At 43.8% G+C, this 18,532-nt stretch overlaps 1 protein-coding gene across 1 annotated transcript in view; it reads right to left on the minus strand.

Moving 5' to 3' along the window:
* Positions 1-16,430, minus strand: part of LAMB3 (laminin subunit beta 3) — a 48,868-nt gene extending 32,438 nt beyond the window's left edge. The window contains exons 1-3 of the mRNA XM_033152916.1: positions 16,207-16,430; positions 14,677-14,733; positions 12,993-13,147 (exon numbers count right to left, since the gene is read on the minus strand). Coding sequence (XP_033008807.1) covers positions 12,993-13,147; positions 14,677-14,733; positions 16,207-16,255 — 261 coding nt within the window. The 5' untranslated portion in view covers positions 16,256-16,430. The remainder of the gene's footprint in view (positions 1-12,992; positions 13,148-14,676; positions 14,734-16,206) is intronic.
* Between the last annotated feature and the right edge of the window lie 2,102 nt (positions 16,431-18,532).

The raw sequence follows: 18,532 nt of genomic DNA on the forward strand, positions 1-18,532 counted from the left end.
GCAAGCTGTGTAACCTTTCCACTGCTTCGGAGGATATTTTCTGCCCATTGTTGAAACTGCAGCTTTCAAGAGGAGGTGTGTGTTTCAAAGTTCCTCTGGGAAGATAGGGTCCCTGCCCAGCAAACTAAAACTATGGATTTAATTTTGGCTGAACTCAAGGTCACCCTGCTTTGGAAGAGCTCTGCCAAGTGCTTTGGCTGCCAGATATAATGGACACATCACAATTGGGAAGGCTGACATTTGACAGAAATGCACAAATCCCTTACTCGCCACTTATTCGGGGTCAAGTGTGGTTGTGGCTAAATGAACAGGGCACAATCTCTATGATCAAGAAAATAGGCATATGAAGGGTAGGCTCAGGAAACAGTATTCCCACTGTACTGAGGCTATGGAACACAGGAATTGAGCAGTTCCCCACTGCTATATACATAGCTGTCAACCCACCCTGCTGTTTCCCAATGCTATAATAAGGGAATTTACCGCAAAAAAGGGGAAAGGTTGACAGCTGTGGTCAGTAGCCTAACCACAGAGGCCACAGGTAGTTGTGTTTTTCTTGCAGCTGACCCAGGAAGGAGAGGACATGAAGCTGCTGGCTAGTCCCCTTGCCAGGAACAGAGAAGCAAGGGCCTACTCGTGAGGAAAATGGTGGAGATCTCCTGAACCAATGTCCTCTACTCTTCCCTATCACCACTCTAAGGAAGAGTGGGGAACATTTGTCAACTTCTTTCATTCTGTTGCCTTTGGTAACCAGTTGGAACCAAGAGATCCCATGGGAAGGGTGCAATATAGTATCTCACTCATTGCCTATTCAGTCCTGAACATTGCCTATTTCCTCTCCGAGTATTTGCCTAACCCAGAGATGGGGCACCTGTCACCCTCCAGATGTTACTGGGCTCCAAATCCTATCAGCCAGTGGCCATGGATGACAGGAGCTGTGGTCCACAGGTTCTCCATCCCAGGTCTAACTTGTGATAAGAAGAACTGCACAGTGCACCTGAGCCTCATGCCAGGTTATTTGTTTCTCCTGCGCAAATTTATAGACCTAGCAGTAACTAAGGTTTGGAGAGGAACTCCATCCTACCAGCCTACTTTCAGGAGTGAGGAACCTTTGGTCCTTCAGATGCTGCTGACCTACAACTCCCATCAGCCCTAGCAAACATGGCCAGGGTGAAAACGTCTTCATGCTCATGCAAGTACCTTGACCCTAGGTTGTATGTCCAGGTGAGTTGCAGTTCAGCAGCACCCAGTGGGTGAGGTTCCCCACACCTGCTCAAGATCCATGTTTTCAGGGCAAGCTTGAGTGCTGAACCTAAATTCAAGGGAAAGCAATCAGGGGAAGGGAGATATGGGAGAGAGAAATGGCATAGAGAAGGAGGGCTTCCCCCAGGCCCCCAAACCTCCCCAGCTGCAAATCACAGCTCTAATTTGCACTGAGGGGGCAACAACCAGGCTTTAAAGATCTGAAAGTGATGCAGAAGGCTTGGTTTTCAAAGGTTATAAATTCCACACATAGAGCCCACTTCTCAATAGGGGGGAAACTGTGAAAAGGTATTCTTGTTCATGCAGGTACCTTAATTCTAGGTTGTATGTCCAGCTGAGCAGATAAGTGTCTGTGAGGTGATGATTCAGAACCATCAAGATGGTTAGATCATCATCCTTGCAGCAGGGAGTGGATTACCATGGACAGATCCATGGAATTCATCCAGCTCCACCCTCATAATTCACTACTTTGTCTTCCAGCTGGATGTTGGGCCCCTATTTTTTTCTTTTGCATTGAGATAACACTGCATCATAAGATACGTAGTCTTAGAGCAAGTTAAACACTGAGCAAGTTGCATGGCTGCATATTTTGCCCCATTCACCCCCAGCGCTTCGGTCTGACCAGGATTCAGGTTCTTTTTCTATAAAGGTAGACATGGATTGGACAACCCTTCAAATAGAGGAACTTTCAAAAGGAGGGCTCTGCATGGCATATAGCTGTGACCCCATGCCAAGCAGCTGAGATGCAAACAAATTGGGAGGGGGGTTCAGTGAAAGAGAGCTCTGTGGGGTTTCACCAGTTTTTCCACTGTCCCTTTAAGAGCAACTTGAGCTGCAGCAATTTAGCCTGTGATAATATTTAGCTCCATGCTATGAAAAGACTCCAGGGCTGGTTTTCTACATATCAGATGCCAGCAAAAAGCCCAGGAGGGACAGACTAGGCCCGGGTTGTTGCTGTTGTTGTTCTTTTTCTGGCTAGCTGGCAAGTCAATTGCTGTGGTACTGCAAAATAGGCAGCCAAGAGGAAAGCATATTTTAAAGAACAAACAAATGTCCTATGTAAAAATGTGGCAAAGGAGTATCCAGTAAGGTAAGAACATTACAGGAAAAGCTGAAATTCCTGAAAGCTGGACATGAAGCAGCAGAACTATACTCAGGATAAAATAGCAGTGCTGTACCCCACAATTTGGCTGAATCCCAAACCAAACTGGGGTTCTTCCCAATTAAACCCTAATTAAACATGCAGTCAAGCAGTGAGGAGAGAGGCAGGAGGATGCAAGCAGCTTTAGTTCAAATACAAAATTCATACAAGCTTCTTCTAGCAGTTTTATGTGTGGCTGTTTGGGTGCTTTTTGCATTATGTGGCTCTCTGTAGCACATCACTTGCATTTTAATGCAAGGCAAATAGCTGAGCTGCTGCAAAAAGCACTCACCCCCCCTCCCACATAATGCACTTCCACAGAGGCCTGTTTCCTCAGATGAACTTGTACATTGTTTATCCCAGTGACCTTGGAACTGAAGGAAGGTCATTCTCCTCAAGGAGAGAATATTAATCTGACTTAGTGAGTAAATATATGTTTGGCCTCTCCAGTTAACGGAACATGTGGGTGCATATTAAACCAAAGGCAGAATTGCAACATCTCAGCACAGCTACCCTTCCATCCTGCTTCCTCTAGCATGAGAAAGCCCATGTGTAAACCTTTGGTGCTTGGTTGGGGCACTTCATGGTCACATATTTGGCTTTATCTCTCAATCGCAACCTGTCAATAACCAGCTTCTCAAGTTGAAGATTTCTATGGCCTTACATTTGTGCTATTAATGGAAATGTTCGCTGTTGGCTTCCACATGTCAGGTAGGAGCTGGGATACTAAAGACTTGGGGGGGGGGGGGGAGGAAGAGAGTGAAAAGATCTATCAAGAATTGGCAGGATCTGGACTGTGAGGAATTATATTTCAGCTCGGAGCAAAGGTCATCCATTAAAGCTGGGTTACACAATGCTCTTTTTATATGCCTAATTCCGATGAAAATATAGCATCAAGTCGCATCATACAAGACAGCTCCAAAAATAGAGCTCTCAGGCACTTTGCATTTCTATGAGCAAAGGGGAGTGTTGGCCAAGAATGCCATCTAGGGTCTCAAAGATGATGTTATATTATCCCATTAATTCCCTTCCCATAGCTACCATTGCTTTTTTTATAAAAAAAAAAAAAAGTCAATGTACTAACTAATTTCCCAGCATGCATGTTTATTATAAAACGTGTGTACTGTCATGTACACATACTTTTCGCTGCACAGAAAATTATATCCCTGTAGGAAAAATGTCTTGTGGCAACAAAAGAAGTTCTCACAGTACAAAAGGGACAGAGACGAGAGAGAAAATTACACACAATATCTCCATGAAATTTATACTAGCCCCAGGAATTAAAAATATCTGCTCAACCCTGAATATAGCTGGGTGCTTAGTTATAAAGTGATACTGAGTAATTTGAAATATTCTTTCAGTGATAAGCATGCATTCCTAAAAGCTCACCACAACAAATGGCAGAAGTCTCCCCCCACCCCAATATATCATGAGTTGCTGGAGTTCTTAGGTTGGAGCACGAGAGAAACAGTTATTGCTGTGCAAAATGTATAGCCATGTTGTTTTTTTATTCACCTGCTGTCAGCCAAAACTGCAAAACAAAGTAGTGAGTGAACAGGAACAATTCTAACAAGAACCTCTTAAACACTCCACCACTGCTGCATTCTATCAATGACATGTTGCAGAATACTCCTGCAAACAAACAACAGTCCAGAGGGAACCCCTGATCCAACTTTGGGGAACCTATGGCCTTCCAGGTGTTGTGGGACTCCAGCTCCCCTTAGCCCCAGCGAGCACGGCCAATGGCCAGGGGTGGTAGGGGTCTACAAATGTAGTCCAGCAACAATTGGAGGACTACAACCTCCCTATTCCCCTCTAGTTCTATATCTAGTTCCATGTTGCCACTGTCAGAAGAGCCACGCCTCTGAATGTGAGCAGCTGGGAATCACAGGTGGGCAGGGTGCTGTTGCACTCATGTCCTGCTTGCAGGCACCCCATTGGCATCTGGTTAGCCCCTGTGGGAACAAGATGCTGGACAACATGGGCCACTGGCCTGATTGAGCAGGCTCTGCTTATGTTCACCAACTATACACCATACATTCTTGGTTATTCCACTACCGTCAAAAAGATTAAACTCCCTCATACATAGCCACACAGTCTTGTCTCAGCCCCACCTTGAAACATATTGCTCATACACAGTGGGCCTGTGGAAAACTTATTTTGCAGCCTTGGCGACTGCCCATCCAGAGATACTGCCTCTAACACAGTGATGTTGACAAAGCCTCACTTAAATTAAAAGAATGAGCTTGGCACATTCTTAGTATGTTGCACAGAGAATGGGGAAACAGTCTGTAATCTTAACTCAAGTACTTTAAAAATGCTGGAATTGATCTTAACTCTGCATGTCGTAATGATTTCAGCTCGTCTGGAACCAATCCCATGAGGGCCCCATTATGCGATTTATAGGCTGACATTTTTAAGAGATGCCGTGCAAGGACACGAGCGCCGTCCTTTCAAGAGCAATGGACTGTATAAATCAAGCTGTTTAAATCAACATTATACCATTGAGTTTGCTGCTTTCCCCTGATTAAAAATCAGATTTACCAGCTGATCTAATAATCAAGTTAACAGCATATGCCTTAAACAAACATATACGAGGCGGGAGCATTTGAGGGCAACAGGAAATTAGTAACAGTGCACACTTTGTGTACATGAACCACTAATCGATGTGCCAGAGTGGAATGACTCACACAGTACATACTGTAACAGTGCATGCATATATACCGTAATCACAGTATGAACTTTGAAATGTAAATTTGCTTGGTATCAGGCTTAAAAACAGCCATATCTTAGCCCAAAGACTTTGCTAGGTGTGTGAGGCACCTCAGAAGGGCTTTGCCCTGAAAGGTAGCATGGCATTATCTGAAATAAAGTCAAGCACGGGACTTGAATAAGGAGAAAAGTAGCAGTCCTGATTCCCTGCAAAAAAATACCAACTTAGGTTCAGTCACGCTGCATGAGGTGAGGCATCACCGCTGCCCCATCCTTCAGCTGCAGTGGTGCTGCCACTCTCTGGGACCACTCTCTGGCACACTTGCACCTGCCACTGCTGCCAACTTGGTGCCCCCCCCCCACAACCTATGTGCCTTGCCTATCACAGTTCTGGTGAACAACAGTGCCGCCACAGCCAGGAGGGGCACCATGACGGCTTAAGTGCCTGAAGGTCTTTTGAAAAACCAGCCTATCTTAACATTATCATTTACACACATAAGTTGCTACCAGTTTTTCATTTCCTTCAGACAACTGTTCTGCTCATGGTAGCCCTGTGTCGTCTTTTAGAGAGGGCAGCCCTCTGTTTGTGAGGGCTGTCCAGTCCAAATCCAATTTATAGATAAAGAACCAAAAGAAGGGAGAGCAGGTCCATTGAAATTGACCGTCAGCTTAGCTTTCAGTACTGGGCAACTAACTGAGCAAGCAGAAAAGATCCCCAGTCACAATCTCTCCACTATGATGAGATTCATTCTATTTAAATTAAAGTACTATTTCTAAATTTACATCTATACATATAAATTAGCACAGGCAAATTTTATGCAAAACTGTTTCCTCTTTTCTCCCCTTTTATTGGTGATGTTTAAGAGACACACCCACACCCGCTCACAAATAGTTTCATCTCTCTGACTACAACTCAAAAGTCAATCCTGTGCTTATTTATCACGTTCATACCCCATCACCCTTCCAAAAAGCTCAGGGTAGCATAACATTTTACCCTTACAGAAACAAGAATAACAACTGAGAACAAACAAACTGAGTTTGTGACTTGCCAAAGGTCTCCCTCGGAGTTTAATGGCTAAGCAGACTTTTGAAGCAGTGCTTAGTTTATCTTTTGTTGCTATTTTGCCGATGTTGTTTATATTGTTTTACAGATTTTAACTGCTGTATCAATTTATTAGTTATATAATATGACTTTTGCTTTAATTGTCATATTTAGCTTACTTTTTAGTTGTTGCTTTGTCAACACAGTTTTATAGACTGTAATTGTTTTACTGATGATTTGTTGATTGTTCTATGAGATTTATGCTGTATTTGTGATGTTCTATTATGTTCTGTCATGTTCTTGTAAGCTGTTTGGGACTCATTCGAATGAAAAGTAGCATAGATATATAATCAGGGCCGGCGCGTCCACTAAGGCGTACTAGGCAATTGCCTAGGGCGCCAAAATGGAGGGGGTGCTGGCCAGGCTTGGGCGGTGGGGCGGGGTGGGTTAGCAGCAGCTTCTACGCTGTAGCGGAGAGGTGCTGCTTGCCCCCTACACCACCCCCCGGCTCCCGCTAAAGCAAGCTTTGGCAGGGGGCAGGATGGGTGAGCAGCAGCTTCTCTGCTACAGCGGAGGAACTGCTGCTTGCCTCTCCACCCACCCCCCCACCTCCCGCTAAAGCAGGCTTTGGTGGGGGGCGGGGGGCGCAAGAAACCCTAGCACCGGTCCTGTATATAATCTATCACTCAATGAATCCCTCATCATCCACATCCAACCACAGTAAGTCCAATCAGCAAATACCACCCAATGCCAAAAGCAGCTTTTTGGTGTGTGCCCTAGTATTTTCCCTGACCGGACAGAATCTGAAGAATTAGTAGCAAGTTGCAATCAAAATCTAGAGAGTGGTGCTGCTTGAATCTGATGAATCAATCACCCTAACTCCTAATTCAATTGGCAAACATGCAAGGGCTTGTCTCAGAGACTTGTTCACTCAGCCCTTTCTCCCCCTTCTTCATAAGAAACATTTGGGGGGGGGGGAAACTGCTCAAGCAACAGACTGGAGAAACCACAACGCACCAGTCGGCTATTCTTATGTGAATGCTGGGCTGAACAGTGCTTCTGTCTCCTTACCATTGCAAAGAAACACACATGAAGATTATGGGCTTCTGCAGAAGACCAACAGCCTTAACAGATGACATAAACGGAAAAGCCAGGAAATGCTGGTAAGGATTTGGACTGTACAGGTTAGAGCACATCCCTGTAAAAAGGTGATGCAAGCAAGGAATGCCCTAGTGGAAAGGTTTGTTGCTGTTACTGGAAACTCCCAATTCTGCGCTCTGGATTATGCCAGTTGAAGCCATGTTTTTCCAGAAAACAAGTGAAACTTGAAAAGGCCTTCAGAGTATCCCTATCTGCATGCCTCAGTTCAATATTCATGAAATGGAAATATTAATAACCTATATGAAGTTCCATGAAACACAGGTTTTGGGGTTTTTTTAAATAAAAGTGGGTGTTTAAAATGTTTCAAATGTCTGTTATCTCTGGATAATATCCAGCAAAATTGACACCCACAAATTTGTCACTTCTGGAGAGGCTGGAGAAATTGAGGTCACTTTCACCCAGCTCTGACATTACATTTTTTTTAATATTCTGCCTTTACTTCAAGCATCTTAGGGCAGTGCACATGCCCCCCCCCTTCTCATGTTTTCTTTCCACAATAACCCAGGAAAGAGGGTTAGGGCTGAGAAAGAGTGACTGACCTAGGGTCACCCACTGAGCTTCATGGCTGTGTGGGGATCAAAACCCAGCTCTTCCCAGTCTTAGACCAACAATCTAACCACTATACCATTCTGACTTATGATAAAAGCCAAGGAAGAAGAACAAGTATGATTAGTTCCTTAATAGCTATAGTACCACCTCTACCTGTCTTGAAAAGTAGCTGTAACTCTTTTGCCGTAACTCACCTGTTATTTTTTATGATTTATAATCTTGTCCTCAGCCTGTTTACTCGGAAGTAGGTTCCACTGAGTTCCATAGAACTTGTTTCTGAGTAACCAAGCTTAGGGCAGCAATAACTGAAGTATGTTAGGCCCCACAGGTAGTACCTGACACTTTCCTTGGCTTACCGTGTGTGTGTGTGTGCACGCGCACACACACACACACACACACTTACACAGACATAGTTCTCTTATCCTGCCATATCTCAGATGATAAAAGCATCTTCTCACTCTCTGTGATTATCATGCATTGCTAGCCCCCTCACTGCCAGGCAAGATAATGGTGAGAGAGTCTGATGTCCTTGACCTAAGGCAAACAGCAGTCTTAATATCCAAGGCCTCTCATATAATAAACACTGAGGAAAGTTAGGCTGGCGAGTTCATGTATAAGCCTCCAAGATTATCTGCCTCACCATAAAAAGCTGGAACTGTCGAAGGCACTTCGCATAAAGATTGAAAATGGAATATTTCAACCAGCCTCTTAGCTGTTTTCCCTCCCTGCCACTGAAACTATCCGCAATGCTACCATACTGTAATATTTTAATGCTCCCACCACTATCTGAAAGACAATCAGAGGCACCATGCCTATTACAGAGGCACCATTACAGCACGTACTAGAAGGAGGTTAATTATATGATTTCAGTCAGCTCAATAATCTGCCCCCAGAGCTGCCACTTTTTTCTAGGATGGCTCTCGTCCCTTTAACCCTAACTCTAAGTAGTTAGAGTGCTGAGTGGAGACTGAGGAGACCTGTGTTCAAATCCCTGTTCAGCCACAATCCACACTGTGCCAGCCATTATTTCTCACCCTAAAATCTACCTCACAGGGTTGTTGTGAAGATAAAATGAGGGTAATTTTTATCCCACTCCTTGGGATGAATCACAACAATTTAACACATAATAAACAATAAAAAACAAATCCACTTTAAGTTATAGCCAGCTACTGTTTAGACTGGATGTTTGACTGGTTTTTACTACTCTAAGTTTTTCTAAACTGCTTCAAAAAAATTTGTTAAAAAGTGCAGTTAAAAGGGTTTTTTCCTTAATTAGGCAGCAAAACAGACCGAATTTCAGCTGAAGAACACCTTCTGATGACTCCATCTGTGCGCTAGAAAAAACACCACCGGTTAAACCTCTGCCTGTCCCATGGCTGTTTAATGCATAGCAGCCTTGCCAGGAAAACAAGTGGCAACCAATTTTTATTGACCGAGGATGAGAAAGAGATGGATACTAATGTAGGATTCTAACAGGACCCAAGATTTATCTCTTGGCAAGCCAGAGTCTGAGGTCAAGCACCTCCAAATCACTGATCAGGATTAATGCCCCCCCTTTGCATAATTTGCAATAGTGGAAGTGGAGGCTGCACTTTGCCTAGTCCTGGGCGAGAGGCTGCCACTGTGGGGGTACAAAGTATAAAGGTTAGAAGGAATCACAGCCAAAGCAAAGGCAGCAGACGAGAGGCTCGGGGTTGGAGTGCTTCCATCAGCAGGGAACTTACCAGGATTGCAAAAGACTCTGGGACACAAAACACACACTTTGGGACACTTCTCTGATTGGCACCAGACTCAGACAGTGCACATTGGCCAGCAGGGCAGAGTGTGAGGAAAGCAAGCAAGCTAAATGCAGCCCCTCCTCCCATACCCTGTGCAGAGGTTGCAAAAAAAAAAAAAAGACTTTAAAACTTTTCCACTGTTTGACACAAAAGTGGGGAACGTGATACACAGCCTCATTAACAGTACGCCAGGAAGCTTGGGGCCCAAAACAAGGGGGAAGGGCAGATGGATGATGAAACTGTTGTCACTTTGACTTCACAGCACTGACTTATTAAGCTGCAGAGCTGATACAAAGCAAGTGGCTGGTGCATGCCAAGTCGGAAGACGGTTGCAATGTCCCAGTCCCCCCCAAATCCAGGTGGCATCATTTGAATATTACGCAAATCGCTTCCAATTCTATGGTTAAGCCAACCAAGCACGCTCATTTGGGCATTTTCCGCCCAGTGCTTTTGCATTGGCTGCTCCTGGTATGTATCAGAAAAGCTGAGTGCATGCGAAGTGGAAATGTACCTGGTGGACTTGACTTCATTTCATGGAAAAAGTGGCTCCTCTCCAATTGATCTACTTTTCTTCACTGAGAGCACAGAAAAGTGTGTGTGTTTGGGAGACCAAATTTGAAGGTAACATCCAGACAGATGTCCTCCCTAAAAGAGGGCACGTGTTGTGGTGAGACCTGGAGACTGACCTCCTGGTTGTGGGTGGGTCTGTTGGATAGCCACAACACCCAATTGGTAGGTCCCTTGTTGCTGGGTTTAATCTGGCCAATGGGACACATGCATACAGTCTAAACGGATCGAGGGACCTATATAAACCCATGCATGTGTCCCAGAGCTTCCTCTTTTGGCTCATGCATTGGAACACCCGCCCACCTCTCCTTTATTTTATGGCATTTTGCGATTGACCTTGCTATGCCGTCGTGTGTCATTGGGACAGGGGCATGGAAGGAATTTTTCCCCACTTGGCTGATTGGCTGTAACCATTTGGGTTTCACCTGCCGCGTAGCAATTCGACACAACTTCTAAGGTTGGAGATAGGCACTGGTTCATGTGATAGGGATGGGAGAACAGTCTTGCCATCCCTATGTGAAGGGTATTCTGTTAAAGGAATCCAGGGACTCAACTTGGTTTGGTCAACCCCCGAGTGGGGGTTGTGCCCATGCCTGAGTCCAGGGGAGCATCTGGGGAGTGAACAGAGTCTGTTCCCAGGCTTTTCACCTGCCTCAGGTGTTCATCCTTGGCTGACCTATGATAGAGCTCTGGGTCAGTGCTACCTGCAAGGGTGTAGGGAGCTAGTCAAACCAGAGCCTATGCAAACACTCACTTTTCTGTAATCAATAAAGTTGTGGCCTAAATTCTGCCAAAAACCAAAACTAAAATTTGAGTCAAATGTGTCTTTATTTAGGGGGGAGGTCTCTGGGTCTGAACACGAAACTATTATTATGAGTCATCTTTAGTGCTGAACGTGAGTGCAATCAGTATCGGATTTACATATAGGCTAAACAAGCTATAGCTTAGGGCCCCACTCTCTTGGGGGCCCCAAAAAAATTAAAGGGGAAAAAACTGGATGTACATTTCCAAAATCTATGATAAAAAACAAATAAAATAAAACCTACATACAGCAACAGTGTTTTGTTTTGTGTTGTGTAGGCTCCTATGATGTAAGTAATGGGCCCCACCTGCTAGCCTGATCCCTAAAATATCACTGGTTTGCTCATTTCTATATGTAGGGTACCATATAGCATATATTCAACACAAAAACAGTGACAATTTGTTGTTGACAAAGGACAGCTAGACATATAAAGGGCCCCATTACCTTCAGTAGCTTAGGGCCTCATCAAACCTAAATCCGGCCCTGAGTGCAATACTGAACTGCTGAAACGCAGGTGAGTCGCACCGTGGTGATCAAATTCCTTGTAAACCACCTGTGTACCACAGCACAAAAAGTCTTCTCATGCACATAGAAATATTGGATTCCTGTCGCATTACATATGCTAATCATCTGCATACTATCCCTTGCTTTTTCCTGTAGGACTAATTGCAGTCGTTAACAGTTGTCAAGAGGTTTACCATACCCTTTGAGTCAATCACCATCTCCTACTACCCTCCTGAGAAAAACCCCACCCCACCCTCCCACTATATATAAGGGTCTGGTGACTTCTGTTTCAGTGTCTCTGAAGAAGTGTGCATGCACACAAAAGCTTATATCAAGAACAAACTTAGTTGGTCTCTACGGTGCTAATGGACATTTTTTTAATTGTTTTTTATATTTAGATTAATAGGAAATCAACAGAAACTAGCTGCTTAGAAAGTGAGACACCAAGACTCCTATAGCTCCAGCTCCACCCACCTCAAGAAAGGAGAAGAGATGATAGATGATAGATAGATAGATAGATTGACTAATATTTAATGGATTAACTTTTTAACTGCTAAAGTTGACACAGCAAGGCATCAATAAAGATACTGATAGGATTTCTGCTAGGGGAAAAAAATGGCAACCCTATGTCTTGATGAGACCATCACCTTTCTCCCGGTGCCCCTGCCATCTGAATTTTTGTTTGTGGCGACCGGAGAGAGTGCTATTATAATGCCCTTTTCAAAGAAGGCCCACCTAAAGACCCCACTGCTATCATTCAAGTGCCATGGGAAAACATTTCTAATTTCCCAGGCTTTCCAGAACTGCTAATTGTAAGCTCAGACCTGCTTGATACTATCTCCTTGAATGAGCCATTTGAGTTTTCATTTGCTAAATCTGTTTGCCCACATTATTTATTTACTTTTAAATTACAACTCTGTTGGGTACCCTGAGAACATAATTTTTTTTTGGAGTGTAAAGGATATAAATTACGTAATTATTATTTTAAAAAAAAACACCTCTGTGCTCATAGGCCCTAAATCAAGAAACTCCTACAGGTAAAAACTGCATGTCTCTGACATTGAATGAGCAAGGGGAAAACAAACAAACAAAAAGCTATGAATACAGTTAACATGATGAGCCTAAATTTCCTGATGCTGAGGCACATAGGGACTGACCAAATAAGGGCACAAATCGAAACAGAAAAGGCACACATTATTGCTTGTTGCAACATGTAACTTGGCCCCCGTCGGATGTGTTATGGAGAAGAACTGAAGCCTACGGGAAATATCCAGCATTTTTGCTCCTTGCATTTAAGCCCGATTAAAATTCTGATACTTCTCTGCAACCAGGCATTGCATATTCTGGAAAGTTGAGGAGGCCCCTTAGTGTTTAAATACTGTCATTTCTGTTCAGTGACAAACACAAAACAACAGCCAGTGCTGCTAGACAATGTGCCTTTCCTGTGTGAATAAAATATACTTGTGCCATACATACTTCCCCATATGGAGTGCAGTAAGTTTCAGGTTGGACAAGCCCACAGGTAGAAGAGGCTTTCAAGTGATGGATTCTTCCTACGAGAAGGTCTCGCACAGGTGGGTAACAAGCCCCATGTGAGCAGGTAGACTGGGCAGCCAGGAGGTGTGGTGAAGCTAGAATGAAACAAGAACCAAACTTCAGTTAATAAACACAAAAGGAGATTTAAAAAACCATCATAGCAACGTTAAACCTGCTGGTTTCCCAGAAGCCATCAGAGATAACTGAACAGCTGGTGTAGTATGGTTGTGAATTAACTAGAAATTAGAAGCGGTTATGTGAAATCTCACTTCCTGCTGTGGACTCAATGGCATCAAGAAAGTCACTCAGACACCGATCCTGGGTGTAAGCCCCATTTGACCAAACAGAGCATACTTCTGAGTAGACATGTACAGGACTGCACACATTTGCATCTAATCTGCAATATGTGCAGGTCTGACCCACCTTAAAGGGTTGTTGTAAGGATTACTGAGATAAATTCAAAAGCACTATTTATGCTATTATGTCAAACAGCCACCCATCTTTTTAACTGATATGAGTAATATGCTGATCATTCTTGGAATTGTAGCATTGGAAGGGACCCTGAGGTTCATCTAGTCCAACCCCCTGCAATGCAGGAATATTTCGCTTGAATCCATGGCCCTGAGATTAATAGTCTCATACTCTACCAACTGAGCTATCCCTCCGCTAAGACTGTGTGTTTTCTTGCGTGTTTTCACCACAGCAACCTCACAGCCCCCTTCCCCCTCCCGGTAAAAAAAAGTTACAGGTAAGTAACCGTGTTGGTCTGCTGTAGTCGAAACAAAATAAAAAAAAAAAATTCCTTCCAGTAGCACCTTAGAGACCAACTAAGTTTGTTCTTGGTATGAGCTTTCGTGTATCTGAAGAAGTGTGCATGCACACGAAAGCTCATACCAAGAACAAACTTAGTTGGTCTCTAAGGTGCTACTGGAAGGATTTTTTTTTCTGGTTAAAAAAAAAGGTAAAGGGTAAAGGACCCCTGGACAGTTAAGTCCAGTCAAAGGCGACTATGGGGTTGCGGCGCTCATCTCGCTTTCAGGCCGAGGGAGCTGGCATTTGTCCACAGACAGCTTTCTGGGTCATGTGGCCAGCAGGACTAAACCGCTTTTGGAACAACGGAACACCGGTGGAAACCAGAGTGCTCGGAAACACCGTTTACCTTCCCGCCGTAGCAGTACCTATTTATCTACTTGCATTGGCGTGATCTCAAACTGCTACGTTGGCAGGAGCTGGGATAGAGCAAAGAGAGCTCACCTCGCCGCAGGGAATTGAACCGCCGACCTTCTGATTGGCAAGCCCAAGAGGCTCAGTGTTTTAGACCACAGCACCACCCGTGTCCCCCTCCTGGTAAGCAGCAGCGACTCACCTGCCAGGAGGTCAGGTAAGCGCCTCTGCCCCGTCTGCTACCACAGTACATCTATAAATTCTGCCCCAGCCCACAACTCAGTAGCATATTTTGATTCTGGCAGATACCAAAGATGAGGTTATCCCTATCTTAACACCAAATACTTATTGTGAGTGGTCTTTTGATATGATTTTACCTCTGTGCTTTTCACAAAAAAAACAAATCTCAAAGACTTCATTTTCTTTTCGGTAGATGCATGCTTAGAACGCCAACACTTACCCAGGAAAAAAAGAAATATCCACATGATGCTGAGATTTCTCAACGCTAAAAATTCACCTGAAATGAATGTAAAGCGTAAATTCAGTGGCACAGATGAAGACACAGAAAAGGACAATCTCTCAACCTATTAACTTCTCTCTGATCACCAGCTTTGCGCCACTGGTTTGCAATTATGCCATTTCACTGTGGTTGCTTCTGCAATGTAAAGAAGTACAAGTCCAATGCAGAAGGAAGCAGATGGAAGGGATAAAATGCACATTGTCACACAGGCCGCCTCTAGCCAAGACTGCTATCTAGTCCCTTCAGTGGTGGAGACAGCTTTGTGCAAGATACAGATAGATAGATAGATAGATAGATAGATAGATAGATAGATAGATAGATAGATAGATAGAGTGCTTTTTCTGGGGGTATGCAGGGGGACGCATACCCCTAAACATTTTGTGGATCTAAGTTTGGCCTCATTGAGGGGCAGTATTTCAATATGAGTAGGAAAAGGAGAGTACCCCTAAACATTTTTTTCAGAAAAAAGCACTTGATAGACAGACAAACACACATATATAACACAAATGCCTTCTTCATGGCAGTGAATGGGGAAATGCAGTCATGGAAAAACTGTCAGCTGCCTGGGAACATATCAACATTAACCCCCTTTAAAATCAGAAACAATGATTTATGGGACACAGCTCATTCCTAATGCTGAAGATGCAAATCTAACAATAGGATCAGTAATAAAAGTTTTCTGTAGCGCTGACTGTGCACTCAGTTGCACTTTGACATACATCTAATATAAGACTGACCCATGGTACAGTGCGATTCATATGGCTCACATATGCATTTCTGTGCACCCTATGCAAAACTAGGCCAAGGTTATGCACAGCCTAATATTCACTGCCCAGCTTGCTTGTGTGAGAGACGGATTCTAAAATGTGGCTATTTCAAAGGTGCCCTCTTTAGCTTCTTCTCAGATCACCTTTTGCCTATTTGCATTTGCATAATACCTCTTTGAATACATAAAAGATAAGACTCTCTCCGAAGCACTAATCAACTGCAACTGAGTTCTTTCATTCTATTCTCTCTGGGGAACAAAAAACCCCTAGATTTCCACATGGACTTTGGAGAACCTTATTTTTCAGAGACTGGCTAATTTGCTGCCTCTGAAGCTCTCTTTTACAAATCAGTCTTCAAACACATGGCAAACAGATAACTTTTAAATGTCAATCAGCACATCAAGCAAGCTACTTTCTAAACTTCTACCTGCAGCATGTGCTATTGTTCCCAGCGTTTATCTTTATCTTTATTTTATTTTTGTCTGCTTCATTCTGGATAGCAAAATCCCCCTTACCTTACTGGAAGTGTTGCAAGCATCCTAGAATAACTGAATCAAAACTTGACTAAACAATGCAACCTTTGTAACCAAATCCCCACAATCACGAATTGACAGGCTGCTAGAAGCACAACAACAGTTTCTCAACTAAGATACAGAATTCCGTTGCGCCACAGAAGCTGTGCCAAGTGGGATAATGAACCTACCTGCTTCTTCCCTGGGATTTTTCCTCCTCTTGCTTGCCGGGGTCAACATGAATCCCACACCTGGCTTCTTGTGCTTTCAATCTCCGATTTTAAACACGCCTCACCTGGGGAAGTAAGCTCTTGTGGGTGTAGTAATAATGATACAAGGAGTGATTCAATGATCTCTTCAGACAGACACACCCATTTACAATATAACTCATTATACCTCCTAGACAATGAGCACATGTTTATTCACCGATGTGAACTACAGATTTTTTCATCCGCTAAGAAAGGGACATAAATTCAAGAAAATATGTCACAGTAACTTTTAAAACAGCAGGAAGAGAGCAGTTTGGTTTTGCTTTGTTGTACCCTTAAGTAAGGGAATCCATTACTCCAAAGCAAATCTTTCCAAAAGAATATTGGTTTTCTAAAACCACCCAAGAGATGGAGGAATTTGGTACGGTTAGGATTAATTAACACTTTCCAGAATGCAGACAAAGGCACAGCTTTCCTTCTAAAGTCACACTTCTCAAAATGCAGTCCTTCAAACAAATAACTTATACAAAAATGTGTCTGTTAGGGGAATATGTACAATAAATTGCACATATTAGTGAAAAATGACATATAAAACGCATTATATTAGGGGGAAGTGCTTGTATAAACAGGAGAAATTTGAACAAAAAGGCTGGTGAATTTTCAGGATGGGGGACGTTTTCAATAAAATAAAATCACAAGCTGAGGCAGAAACGTGGAAAACTGAACCTAAGACTCGAAAAATGAGAAAGTGAAAGAAAACTGACAGATTTGTGCATCCCTATCCAAGGCTCTTCCCTTGAGCAAAAGGTCCAAAATGAAATAAATGAAAAGGAATTATGTCCGGGTTTGGTATCTTCCAACAAGGTTACTCTGAGTCAAGTAACTTGATCCAAAATGAGAGATGGGTCACATTTCACTTATTTAGGAGTAATATTTCATGTGAACAGTGCTCATAAAAAATATAGCCACATTTTTTTTCGCAATCCCATTCACATGTCCAGTTCATTCAAGGAAAAGAGCAATGGATATGGTGAAAATAAAAAGGTGCATTTCTTTAGGTGACTCACTCAGTATTCATTAGACTGAATTTCATTTCTTATTCATTTGAATTACACAGGCTAATGGCACACAACTCTTTGAAAAAGAAGTGTTGCCTCTTACTGCATATTCAGTTGGTCAGGTAGCACTATTGTGTCCAGCGTGCATTTATTTCTCCTGTGGAAAGTTTTGTCCAAATAGTGCAAGAGATCAAAGGAAGCATTTATGGTGAGTTCTGGTATCTCTTTTTCTAGAAAAAAAACACTGACCCAAAAGCATTTTTGGGTGGGTGGAGGGCAGTTGTGCTTTCTAGAGCAAAAAGGGGCTCAGCTGCAGGGGCGGAGGAAGGGGGTGCAGTGGGGGTGGCCGCCCGAGGTGTCACCACTGAGGGGGATGACAAAACGCCGGGTGGCACTCACCCCGGGTCTGCAGCACGCCCAAGCCACACATCTCTCCTGGGAGTGAAGCAATGGCTTGGGCGCCCGCAGGCTCAGCACTGCCCCAAATGGTCCGCCCGCCACCTCCCCCTCAGCTGTAAGGCGGCTGAGTGGGAGGAGACAGGCAGACTCCTCAGAGGCTCCACGGAGCGTCTTGCCCTGGCTCACCCCATGGGTGGCTGGCCCTACCCCCGTGGGTGCAGTGCACGCATGCCGCCCCAGGCGCCCGATCGGCTTGCTCCGCCACTGGTCAGCTGTTTTGTAACAATTACATTTACATTTTGTGGAACCTAAGAAGGTACCTATACCGAGTACATGCAGCGAGGTGTCAAGTATTAAACCAGGGCCTTCTCCCTATAAAACATTGCACTTTGCCACCCTGTGGTCTGATTGCTGGGATATTCTGATTTCCTCATAACAGCTGCACCTATTAGGTCATCAGGCAGGATAACTGAGGGATTACTGGTGACTGTGTGGCCTTTCCCCACTCTGAAAAGCCAGCGTCTGGAAAAGCCCCGCATTTCAGTTCATTTTTCTGCTTTCAAATAGGGTTGACTTCTTCTTACTGCTGCTGCTCCTTTGCCTTTAAGCATCTGGTGGATATGCAAAAACTAAGCATAGGAAGCTAACCTTTCCCATTCCTTCATCTTGTGCCAGAAAAAGGCACAGGAGGAGAACCAGCAAACAACAACAACCACCTCTACTCTAAAAAATTCAAGGCCTTCCATATATGTGCAGTTGGAATAGAACATGGATAGGAACAGAACTTCAAATATCTCATTAAACAGCTCTCTAGTTCTCTGGGGATATATAAAGAAGTAGTGAGTTCAATT

The sequence above is a fragment of the Lacerta agilis genome, chromosome 6 (assembly GCF_009819535.1).
Source record: "Lacerta agilis isolate rLacAgi1 chromosome 6, rLacAgi1.pri, whole genome shotgun sequence".
Taxonomy (NCBI): Eukaryota; Metazoa; Chordata; class Lepidosauria; order Squamata; family Lacertidae; genus Lacerta; species Lacerta agilis.